The sequence below is a fragment of the Rattus norvegicus genome, chromosome 4 (genome assembly GCF_036323735.1).
Source record: "Rattus norvegicus strain BN/NHsdMcwi chromosome 4, GRCr8, whole genome shotgun sequence".
Lineage (NCBI taxonomy): Eukaryota > Metazoa > Chordata > Mammalia > Rodentia > Muridae > Rattus > Rattus norvegicus.
This window is the reverse complement of record NC_086022.1, coordinates 67530382-67543061: the sequence shown is the minus strand read 5'-3', so window position 1 is coordinate 67543061 and position 12680 is coordinate 67530382. Positions and strand designations below refer to the sequence as shown.

At 45.1% G+C, this 12680-nt stretch overlaps 1 protein-coding gene and 1 pseudogene across 3 annotated transcripts in view; one reads left to right on the top strand and one right to left on the bottom strand.

The window, feature by feature from the left end:
- The window catches only part of Trim24 (tripartite motif-containing 24), a 124775-nt gene extending 115953 nt beyond the window's left edge, over positions 1–8822 (bottom strand). For 2 of the 3 annotated variants that reach the window (XR_010065691.1, XM_063286502.1), the window contains exon 1: positions 8061–8822. Coding sequence is in view for 2 of the 3 variants with exons in the window: in XM_063286502.1 (XP_063142572.1) it covers positions 8061–8424 (364 nt within the window). In the remaining variant the exon portion in view is untranslated. The remainder of the gene's footprint in view (positions 1–8060) is intronic. The other variant, NM_001395753.1, reaches the window with a different exon arrangement.
- Hmgb1-ps18 (high-mobility group box 1, pseudogene 18) overlaps positions 1–12680 on the top strand; it is a 600236-nt pseudogene that overhangs the window by 516015 nt on the left and 71541 nt on the right.

Below are 12680 nucleotides of genomic sequence, written 5' to 3'. Positions count from 1 at the left end.
TCCCATGCTTGTTAGGTGTGACCTTTTTATACTAAGGAAAAGTCAAATGAACCTCTGCATAAAGGATTAAAGTTACTTATTTGAGGTAAGTTCTTTCTAGCCCTGGCTGCCCTTGGTTGGATCTGTGGTGACTGATCTTCGCCCCTTGGCCTCACACCTGCTAGGTTTTACAGATGTGAGCCATCATATCCAGTGAGTAAACTGGATGGTGGTCCTTTAAGCTGAGCACTTGTATTTATTCTCAGACCTTGGGAAGCAAAGGCAGGCAGATCTCTAAGTTTAAGAGCAGCCAGGTCTACACAGTAAGACTCTGTCTCAAAACAAAATAAGCCAAACCCCAAACATGCATGCTTGGGGAAGTCATATATCCAAGGGGGTTGGAAGCACTTATGGCTTCTAAATATCCTGTTTATACACAGAGACAAATGCTACTCTTAAACCTTAATCAAAGCAGACTCTGTAGTGAACCATGGTAAATACAGACTCATGGCTGTCAAACAAACTAAGTGTCTTAGTTAGGGTTTTACTGCTGTTAACAGATATCATGACCAAGGCCACTCTTATAAGGACAACACTGAATTGGGGCTGGCTTACAGGTTCAGAGGTTCAGTCCAGTATCATAGGCAGGAACAAGGCAGCATCTAGGTAGGCATGGTGCAATGGGAACAGAGCTCTAAATCTTTATCTGAAGGCTGCTAGCAGAATACTGGATTCCAGGCAGCTAGGAATAGGTATTAAAGCCCACACCCACAGTGACACACCTATTCCAACAGGGCCACACCTCCTAATGGTGCCACTCCTTGGCCCAAGCATATACAAACCATCACACTAAGTATAAATGATGGACAAGGATTCAGACCTAAACAAATTTTTATCACCTACTCTAAGCTTCAGTAACATCAAGGAAAAGGAAGCAGAAAATTCAAGAGCTAGAAAACAGAAATCCCACAAAATGTCATCTTCTAGCCATTCAATCAGAAACTCAATGCAGTTACTGTGGTTACTGCTATTGATCCTGTATCAGACTAGCCTTATCAACCAAGAATGGGGGTAGACCTCATGAGCCCTATTCTTCCTGCTACTATTTGCTACTGACAATTCTAGAATGTATTATGTATCGTTAAAAATATTATGTAAGAACAAAATTAACTAAAACACAAAACAAAACCATTGGGCTGGTGAGATGGTTTTAAGCAGGAAAAGGTGCTTGCTGCCAAGCCTGATTTCAATCCTGAGACGACATTATAGGAGGAAATTCTAAATGGAAGACATTGGGCATGCAAAAACACTAAATCTCCCCCTCACCCCCCAAGACACAAGGTATCTCTATATAGCTCTGGCTGTTCCGGAACTCACTCTGTAGACATCCAACTCACAGAGATCCTCTTGCCTCTACCTTGGATTAAAGGACCACCATCCAGTTTACAAGCAAAATTTTCACTTGCTGGCTATGATGGCTCACATCTGTAAAACTAGCAGGTGTGAGGCTGAGACGAGACCAGTCACCACCGATCCAACCATCAAGCCCAGCCTGGGCTAGAAAGAACTTACCTCAAGAAACTTTAACCCTTTATGCAGAAGCTCATTTGACTTTTCCTTAGTATAAAAAGATTACATTTTGATCTAAATATTTTCCTTTAACTCTATAATACACCAAAAAGATAAAAAAAAACTGCAAGTGAAGTCTGGAACTTAAAACTTGTCTCAGAATTGAGTACCAGAATTTTCTTCATTCATATTCTCACTCATTCAAGCCTAAGTCTTAGGTCTTATTTCCAGAATTATGCAAAACTCTGAACATAGGTGGTTACAAAAATCTATTCAAGGATCATTAGATGGCTCAGCAGGTTACAAAGGTGCTTGCCATCCAAATGACCTGAGTTTGAGCCCTGGAACTTACATGGAGAAAACTTAAAAAAAAAAAAAACCTCCCTCTAACCTCTCTTCACACCCACTGTGACTCTCAAGTCCACACATGAACACAAATACATAATGTAAAAAGCACTCAATCATTTAAAAAATAAAAATAAATACTATAAATATCACACGGTAGGTTGAACACATGGATTCAACCAGTTGCAGATGAGAAAAACTGCTAGTTTTTTTTTTCATTATCCCCATAAACTATCTAATGTGATTAACTTTTACAGCATTTAGGTTGTATTAGGTATTACTATCTAGAGAGAACTAAAAAAATCACCAAGCTGTATACAGGTTATATAAAAAAGCTGTATTGGCCACTTTATTAAGGGACTTTAGTGGAACCTTTGGGTAAGGAGGGCTACTGGAGCTAGAGTGATGGTCAGCAGCTCAAACCACTGACAACACCCACATTTAACTAGCTGACTCTAGTCTCAGAAGATCCAACTCTGTTTTCTGGCCTCAAAGGGTACCAGGGACTCATGCAGTACACACACACACACACACACACACACACACACACACACACACACAAAGTACAATTAAATTTTAAGAACTCCTGTACAAGACAACTTAACAGGGCTGGAGAGTTGGCTCAGTGGTACTTGGTTCTCTTGCAGAGAACCTGGATTCCCTTCCCGGCACCCACCTGGCAGCTCACATCTGTAACTTCAATTCCAGGGAATCTGACACACTCTTCTGGCATCTATGAGCACCAGACACATATGTGTTTACATACATACATACATACATACATGACCCAGCACTCAAGAGGCAGAGGTCACCCAAGGTTACACAGTGAGAGTCTGTCTCAAAAACAAATAGGATTCATGTTATACCTGCATTACCTTTCCAGGAAGCAACCCCTTTGAGATAAACTACTATGAGACTCCACCTTACCTGCAACCTAATAAAGTCTCCCAAGTTTCACAGAGAGTGAGTTTCCTTATGATGATCATAGGCAAGTAACTCTCAAGGTGCTTTATTATGAATAGCAACAGCATAAACTCAAGTATTTGTGACAAAGCAACTCACTGAAAAGGTTCCTCCATCTTTATTCTTGCTGAGGTTACTTTAGGTTTGACAAGAATTTGATCTCCTTGAGGTAAAGCCCAGTGGAAAATCACTAACCTCTATTCTAGGAACCTGAGGTCAAGATACCTCAGCTAATTTATCCCTGCTCACCAGAAAGATGGACATTCTACCTCCTTATGTTCTGACTGGACCAATGGAAAATATAAGAGGAGCTAGAGAAAAAGGTTCTCCCCAGAGGGGAGGTCAGGATGCTAACTCTACTAAACCTGGTCTTTTCTCTCCCCATCATACAGAAAGTGCCTCTGGGGAGGCCAGTCAGGCTCTGTCTGGGCTATGAAACCATCATTCATTATCCCCTTGAGGGAAGTATGAGGACCATGTTACAGACCAGAGGAAGGAAGGAGGAGGAAAGGGAAGTAGTCCCCCCCTTCTCTCCATCGATGATTTATATTATAATTGGAGCAGCCAAAACCCTCCCTTTTCGGAGAGGCCCCAAGCCCTTATCAGCCTATTGAAGACTTTTTATACACATCAGCTGACTTGCAATGATTGCCAAGAGCTCCTGGCCACCCTGTTTACAGCCAAGGACACCCAAATCCGGCTGGATAGAAATTAGCTCTGGGACTGAGTGGCAGGATACTTCCCAACACAAAGACCCAAACAGAATGAACCTTCCCATCTACCCAACCCAGTTGAGACTCTAATATCAATAAATAGAAGGACGCACTGGACACTTCTTGGCAAACATCACTGGGAAGATTAAAAGTGGTAGCCAGAAAACCTACCAACTTTGCCAAGCCAAGTCGGAACACTCACAGACCTGATAATGAATTGTCTGCTGAGTTCTGGAAAATGTCTGTGAGATGTATCATGCGTTTACTCCATAAACCCAGATGCCCCTGAAAAACAGAGAGCCACTAATATTCTTTGTCACACAGTCTACTCCAGACATAAAGAGAAAGCTGCAGAAATTAGAAGGATTCGAAGGAATGAGTAAGTCTCAACTTTTGGAAATTGTTTAGAAAGTTTATAGAGCAACCTGCTACAGTATGTAGATGATCTCATAGCTTTGACCACTGAAGAAGAGGAAGATAGAGTCAAAATAAGGCCTTTGGGAATCCCTCCAAGCCCCAGGGTACAAAGTCTTAGCCAAAAAGGTTCAACTGTGCTTCCCCCTCAAGTCACATACCTAGGCTACAACCTAGAGGAAGAAAATGTCCTATGATTGTATTCAGCCATTCTGCCAATCACTGAAAAAACAGGTATGGAAACTCCTGAGGGCAGTTAGATATTGCTGGTTATAGAAAAGAGATTTGCTTAGTTAGTTAGCCAAACCCTTCTATACCAGGGTGTACAAAGCCTTTGGAATGGACTGAGACTAAGCAAAGGGCTTTCTTCAAAGCCTTGAAAAGAGCCCTGGTATCTTCCCTGGTCCTTCCTCATATTACTAAGCCATTTAACTTGTATGTGGATGAAGTCAGAGGCATTCCCAAGGGGTCCTCACACAACCCTGAGATTCTGGAAAAGACTGGTGGCTTATCTGTCCAATAGACTTGACCCAGTCATAGCCAGATGGACGGCATGTATAAAGGCCATAGTTGCTGACAAATTAACTATTTGGCAAGAACTATTTCTGGCAGCTCTTCTAAGGTCCTCTTGAGGGGGATACCTGAGAAATGGATGTCTAATGCCTGGTGTGGGATGAGGAGACTCAATACCAAGTCCTGCTTCTGGAGCAACCCCACATTTGGTTCCATAAGATGCCAGCCCTCAACCCTCAACCCTGCAAAGCCTACTGCAGAACGATGATCTCATGGAACCTCTGCATGACTGTATTGCAGTTACTGACCTTGTCTATCAAGAATGATCTAACACCTCACTGGTGATACCAAATGAAGTATGGAAGTAGTTTTGTTCAAGATGGAATCAGGTATGCAGGAGTAGTGATCCAAGATAAGATTATCTAAGCACTTTGGTTCAGTGGTAGAGCCCTTGCCTAGCAAGCGCAAGGCCCTGGGTTCAGTTCCCAGCTCCGGAAAAAAAGAAAAGAAAAAAAAAAACAAAAAAACAAACTTCTTCAATTACTTAGTTTTGAACTGTCTCTAGCTTTCGGGTCCAGCTGCCTTCGTGAATGCTATTTTATTTCCTCAGACAAAAGGATGGGATGGGAGCCATATCCAAGTTTTAGGAGCCTAAGCCTGGAAGCTTCAATCTGATCTTCTGTAAGCCTGGGCCTTGAAACCTTCAGGTTCCAGCCTCTGTCTGCTATCCCGCCTATAATGTTTCAGCCTCTGAGACCTACTGATGAATACATGCATCCTTTCTAACTTTTTCTGAACTCTGGATGGCTGCTAGTTCAACTCAGCTCTTCTAGCTTAAATCCCTTTCTAAGCTGACTGATTCAAATTGTCTTCTCTTGGCTTCTGACTGAATTTCTCTGCTGCCTCTAAACTTCATAAACTTAAGTACACTGATCTGAAATGAATTCAATCCCCTCTCCCTCACTGCTCTTTAAGTAACCTTTCTTTCCTGTCTCTTCTTGTGAGAGTTGGGTGTATCCAATTTCTGACTCATTCTGTCAATCTTTCTCTGATTTGTCACTTTGTCTGCTTCTCAATTAGAGGTCATTGTTTAGGATAAAGATGTGTCTGTATTCCAGCCAGAAGGACTGAAGGTGTTTGGTGTATCTACATTCCAGCTGGATCTTATCCTTGGATGTGATTACTCCCTTGCCAGAGCACCCATGTTGCTGGATTAAAATTCCTCTACAACAGCTGAAGTGTTTCAAATTCTGACAAAGATTTTAATTGGAAATTGCATTGAACGTATAGACCTAAGCCCAGGTCAGGCAAAAAGGATGAATAAAACTCTTTAGGAAACTCTGATCAAATTGCTACTGGAAAATGGCAAAAATTAGGCCAACATCCTCTCCTGCTCAGGACCCAATGTACTCCTTACCAGGAGGGGATTACTCCTTTTTGAAATTATGTTTGGGAGTCCTCCAAGCTATCCTCCTTCCCCCCAAGCAAAAATGTCTAATCATTCCCTACTCAAGTCCTCACAGGCTTAGCAGGAACTTGCCACAGCATTGACCAGATTGTGAAAGAAACCCAGCCCTCTCCCACCTCTGATCCAGCTAACGGTTGAACCCTGCATTCTCAACTGCATGGCCAATATATCAAATAGAAAATAAAGTTAGTTGAGCTTCTGATCCTTAGAACCAAAAATGCCCCTAGAACAGCACAAGTCATCTATTTGACTCCTCTTGCCCATAGAACCAATTAGGTAATATGATACTGCAAGACAGTGTGGAGGTTCCTCTATCATATTTTTGCTGAGACCATTTTAGGTTTGACTAAAGTTTGGTTTCCTTGATGGGGAATCTTGTAGAAAATTACCAAAATCTAAGAACCCAAAGTCAAGATGCTCTAGCTAATTTAGCTTAGCTTCTGTTAAACTGCTTGCTTGCACAAAACTTCTTGCTTGCAACTACAAGGCAAAAGGCAAGATAAGAGGATGTGACTCTGAAAGCCCCTTGCAGAGCAGTGGTGCTCACACCTTTAATCCCAGCACTAGGGAGTCAGAGGCAGGCGGATCTCTGTGACTTCTATGCCAGCCTGGTCTACAGAGCATGCTCCAGGAGCCAGAGCTGTTACATAGAGAAACACTTATCTCAAAAACAAAACAAGCAAACCCAAACCAAAAAACCGAAACAAAACCCAAAAAACAAAACCAAAAACCAAAAGACAAAAAAGCCCCCTTCCTCTAAAGGTCTAAGGTTCTTAATCTTAGTGCTGCCACTTTTAACACACACTTCCTTATGTTGTGGTGACCCCCAACTATAAATTATTTTCTTTGGTACATCATAATGGTAATTTTGCTACTGTTAAGAATCATAGTATAAACATCTAGTATGCAGGACATCAGATATTGGACCTCAGTGAAAGCTTCATTCCACCCTCCACAAGGGGTCTGGACCTACAGGTTGAAAACCACTGGCTTACATCTGCATCCTTGATACCTGAGTGTAATCCAGGGGGCTGGAATACTTTCATTTGGCTATAGCTGAGTGGTCTCCTTCTGGTGGGCTTTCCCTGTGGTGCTTCCCGTAACAATACAGACCCGTGGAAAATAGTTTCCTATGTTTAAAGACCGTTGTAAGATAGAGCTACGTGGTTCTAAGTCAACAATCCAAGCCAGTAATTGCATCCTGACCTAAAGTAATTACTTAACAAATTAATTCAAAGCAGTTATTCCCTTAAAAGAGATGCTAAAAGTGACTGGCCAGCAGGTGTGATGGCTCCTGCCTGTTATCTTTACTCTAAAAAGGCTGAGACGGGAAGATTGCTAGTTGTGGATAAGTTTGGGCTGCTACATAAGCCAAACAAAACATACACACAAACAAAAAAACCCACTAAGCAATAGAAAAAGACTTGCGGTTACTATTTTAAAGACGCAAATTTGCCCAAATATTTGCATTATTAAAAGTTAAAAACTTCAAGCGTTCTCCCAGAAATAATTACTGCACTTCAAATCACTTTAAATGCTTCAAACCTGTTAACATAAGCAATGGAAACTACCTGTCAAAAACTAATTACCCGATAACGCCACAAAAGAGAAAGTAACTTCCAACTACTGCTTACAAAACACTTTGGAAGTCTATTTACTTTCTATCCTTTATTGAATCTCTCAAAATAAAATCTTCGAAAGCAGCAGACAACAAAACTCCTTCTTCTGGTTCCTTTGTCCTCAACGGAGGGGATAGAGAGGGAACTCATTACGGTAAAAAGCCCGGAACGCACAAGATTCGAAACAGACGGCAGCCAATCTGCAATCAATCATCAAAGAAAATCCCATCACTTCATCTCCACCTCTCCCTCCCCCTTTCTAGCTCGCATAACCCGGGTGTACACGAGCTGATCCGGATCATATGCACCCGGACAAAGCTTCGCGAAGGCAGCGGGGAGCTGCTAACTCGCCACAACCGTCAGAGCTCTGCAAAAAGTGAGGGACCGCTGAGTCGCTCGACCGGCACTGGTCCTTTTCACCCCCTCCACAGCCTCGTGACAGCGGGTCGCGCCCGCCACCTCGCGGGCCCCTCTCACCTTGGGTGGCGAATGGCGAAGGACCACCGGCCGGGGAGCCCGGGGCGGGGGCGGGGACAGGAGCCGGTGGAGGGGTCTCTGCTGAGCCCAGCGAGGGCGCCGTCAGCATGAGATAGCGCTGGGGTGCGGGCAAGCAGCGCTGGCAGAACGAGTGCAGGCAGGGCAGCAGCTTGGGCACCCGGCTCTGGATGTTCTGGTGGCACACGGCGCAAGTGTCCAACAGGTTGAGCCGGGACACCTCGCCGCCGCTTTCCGAGTCCGGGCCCTGCCGGCTCTCGGCCTCATTCTCCCCGCTCGGCGCCGCCGCTGCGGGGGCCCCGGCCAGAGCCGCCGCCGCCGCTGCCTTCTCCACAGCCACCTCCATTGTCCTGCGGCCGCCGCCGGGAAAGCGGGAGCGCGCTCACCGCCCGCCGCCCCCGACGACCTCCGCTGCTGCCGCCGCCTCCCGCTTCTCTTCCGAGGCCGCGCGTATTCGCGGAGGGAGCGCAGGGAGGAAGCCACTTCCCGAGTGGCGCGGCCGGAAGACGCGGAGCTGTCAACGGGGACCGGTTCCCGCACCGCGACGCCGCCGCGCGGGCCGCCAGGCAAACCGCCACCGAGACGCTCGATTCCGCCCAGCGCGCCCGCCCGCGCCTAGCAGCCTTTCTCTCGGGCCCCTTGGACCACCGTGGGCCCCGCCCCCACCTCCCTCTCCCAGCAACCGCGGCGACTGCGAGCTGAGTGCCATCCAATGACCGCCGCGCCTGCCCAGGGGGCGGGGCCTGCGGGAGCCCGCGAGGCTCGGACGGCCCCCGCGGGAGGTTGGGAGTGGGCGGGGCTAGCCCCGCTCCGGACGCCGAGGACCGCGGCCATTGATTGGCTGTCTCTGTGTGGGTCTCTCTTCTGAAGATTGTAAAGGAATCGTCTGTAAAGCAGCCAGAGTAGACATCGGGTTCCGCCCGCCGCTGTGGCCCCGCCCAAGGGGCGGGGCTCTACCTAGTCTCCCCAACCTGATTAATTAAGAAACTGCTCGGAAAGCTGCTTTTACTACTTAAAGACTTGAATGGTGAAAGGAGTAAGATCTTGGGAGGGCTGAAGTAAGTTACGTGCAACAGAGAAAAGATTCAAAACCTCGTTGTATGAGCCCACATTGTGTGAGAGGGGGAGTGTGCAGGCAGCTTGAATTTTTTTTTTTTTTTTGGTGGCCTGAATTTATTTCTGTGATGAATGAATGGGAGTGATGTATAGGGGAAGAGATTACAAATTTGTCGGAACTTTAAAGATCTCAATGGGAAAAGGTGAAATTAATTTTGCTTAAGTGAATAAAAGCAGTTAATATTTTTGAGGACTAAATAAACGATCTGCAAGTGTCTTAAGTACGTGAATATTAAATTCTTAAAAAAAAAAAAAAAGCCAGAGTTGGTGGCACACACCTATACTTCTAATACTCTAGAGACAAAGGCAGGAGAATCACTACAAATTCAAGATTATTCTTGGTTATAGTCAATGTTAAACCCTGTCTCAAAAAGGGGAGGAGGAAACTGAAAAAGAAAAAAAAAAAAAGAAAGAAAAAGAAAAACCTCAAACTGGTGTTAAGAGTTTCAGTATTATATTACATGTCATCCTCCCGAGCTTGTTACCGGAAATTCTGGGGAGTCCCATGGGAGTTGCCACCTGTTACTAGGGAAATCAGAGTTCCCTCCTGAGGTTCTTAGTCTCATTAATAAAAGAATTTAAGAAGAAACTCAAAAGGAAGCTTGAGGAAAATTTATTAGAGTTGAAAAGAAAGGATACAAAACAAAGCATCTGTGCAGGCAGGCTGTAAACCGTGGCAGCTATCCAGAAGAAGATGGAGAAGTGGGAGAGAGGCCAGGCCATTTGTGTTAGACAGACATAGAAGTCAGCTCCATGGGTTACAAGCAGCCGCGTGGCCAGGAGGGAAGCTTTAGAGAATGAGGGAGGAAAGCCCAAACTACCAGAGAAAGTATATTAGGCCAGCACCCAAAAGAACTGAGAAGACAAAGAGAAGGTTGAGTGTTTCTGGGACAGTAGACAGAAATCATGGAGAAGCTCATCGGGAATCTGAAACGACTGCGATAGTGGCCAGGAATTTTGGGAAGAGAAAGTCTGCCTGTTTCATTAAAGGGTAGGTTATTCCTCCTTTTGCATGGCTTTAGGTGAACCTACCTTTCTAAGGGATGGTCCCTTATCCAGGTGATTGGCAGAGCCAGTTGGACTAAGATTTATGGCTCTACCTCAGAGATAGATTTCATTGGTTTTTGGTTAGTAGGCAGCATCTTTCCCTTAATGGATCGTTAGTAAGAATAACGGAAATTACATTTTCAGTCAAAAGCATAAAAAGTCAGGCGCAGTGGTACATACCTTTAATTCCAGCCCATGAGAGGCAGAGGCAGGCAGATCTCTGAATTCAAGGCCAGCCTGATCTACAGAGCCAGGAAGCCAGGGCTACACAGAGAAACCTTGTCTTTAAAAACAACAAAAAGCTGGGCAAAACTTTGTAGAGGTTGAAGAATACCTTGAGAGGAGACGAGCTATTGTACACACAGGACTAAAGTCCATGTGCTGTAGTTCCCAAAGACTTGAGGAGAAAGGCCACTGAACTAAATCATCATGACCAAATTTATTAAAGCAAGCAAGCAATTAATTAAAGCAAACATTTTTATTTATGTACATAGGCTGTCTCCCCGCCAAGGTGGGGTTCAAGAAGTCTGCCTTGGACATGAGGATGACAAGGTTTTTATAGGTCAGGGGTAGGTGGTTTCCAGATTGGGGAAAGTAAGCAGGGTTACAGGAGTAGAATTTAACAAGGCAATCATAACAGCTTTCCGAGACAGAGGTAGGGTTAATAGGTTTCCAGTATCAGGTTCTGCCACTTAGTCTTCAATGGCTGTTAATTTTGTACAGACCACCCTCCTAGCCTGTAGCTGGTCTTCTCTACTTTGTGGGTTCTTCTTTCTCCCAACCTTCCTCCCCAGTTTCACCCCCTAACACTAGATAGGAGAAACAAGGATAGAGGAGAGAGGAATTAGGAAAACCCCCGAGTCTAATTTCTTTCCTTTTGTTTCTTCTTTGACCACGGCTACTAGTGAATGGCAACCAACTACTATGTAGTGAGCCATATTGGATTTGGGCCTGGCCACTTTGTAACTGTATGGGCACAGTTAAAGTCATGGGATTGTTGAACAGAGGCCTCTCCCATGTATTTACGGCACAGGAAGAAAAGACCAAGTAGTAACACCCGGTGTCTCCACTGCATGACCTCTGCTGAGCCTGGCTGATGCATGTGGAACCCACACATCTGGACCACACCTGGGTGGTGGTCAATTTACTTTTGCTTCCTCAGCCTTTATCCTTGAGATTTAGGCTGGTCTTCTGGGATTTCTCCCTAATTAATTCAGGTCTCCTAGTCAGTCTTTTGTTACCGAAGTCACGAGCCAGGTAGTCACGAGCCAGGGTTTCCCACTGTGCTTCCCAGTTATTTTCTACCTGGAGACTTGGGTATATAAGTGGTGAATAAAGCTACAGGAGACTCTCACTCCCTCTTCCGCTCTTCCGCTCTTCCGCTCTTCCGCTCTTCCTCTCTTCTGCTCTTCCTCTCTCTCTCTCTCTCTCTCTCTCTCTCTCTCTCTCTCTCTCTCTCTCTCTCTCCCTTCCTCTCTTCCTCTCCTGGCTTGACATGATAACCTGTGTGTGTGTGTGTGTGTGTGTGTGTGTGTGTGTGTGTGTGTGTGTGTGTTTCTTTCATCCCGCAGGCTTTCGCCCGATTCTCGGTACCGTGTCGGTGCTGGCGCCGACACTACTAAATGACCAACTTCATTGGTCAGCTCCATTTCACACAGGTCCTCAAGTTTACGTACCCTCTGAAAAGTTCCCTGAATTCCACAGCACACAATCGCAGAAGCTGTCTGCAACTGACAAAACTGAATCACAGTCAGCTGCTGCGGACAGTCCAAAGCAGCAGCACATCCCTATAGCTGGGGTCCAAACGAAAACGCATTCTTATGGATTTCTGTGTTTTTTAAAGAAACCAAAATTTCTGGATTCTTACTACACCAGTCTTTGTAACATGTTTTGTATCTTTGGGGATTCAGTCTTGGACCAAAATTATATACACAGAGAAAGGAGGAGGGAGGGAGAGGGGGAGAGGTGGGATGAGGGGAGGGGGAGGGAGGGAATGTCTTGGGCGTTGGAGAGATGGTTCAGCAGTTAAGAGTGCTTGCAGCCCTTCTAGAGGACCCAAGTTCAGTTTCTAGCACACATATAGAGAGTTATAACTGCCTATAACTCCAGAGCCAAGGGATCCAACTCCTCCTCCTTCTGACTTCCACAAGCACATATATTCACATGTTCATGCACGCACGAGCACACACACACACACACACACGCACACACACACAATTAAAAATAAAAGTATAATCTAAACAAAAAATGCCTTTACTAACACTCCCCAACAATATATCATGACAACTATGTAGTATCTACAATGTTCCAGCAACTTGCCTGCGGTGCTTTGGAATAAACATATCTTAATCTACAAACATTAAACACAAAGAGCGAGACTGGGTCCGGTGTGAGCTTTCAAACCTCAAACCCATCCTCAATGACATACCTTGTTGGGAG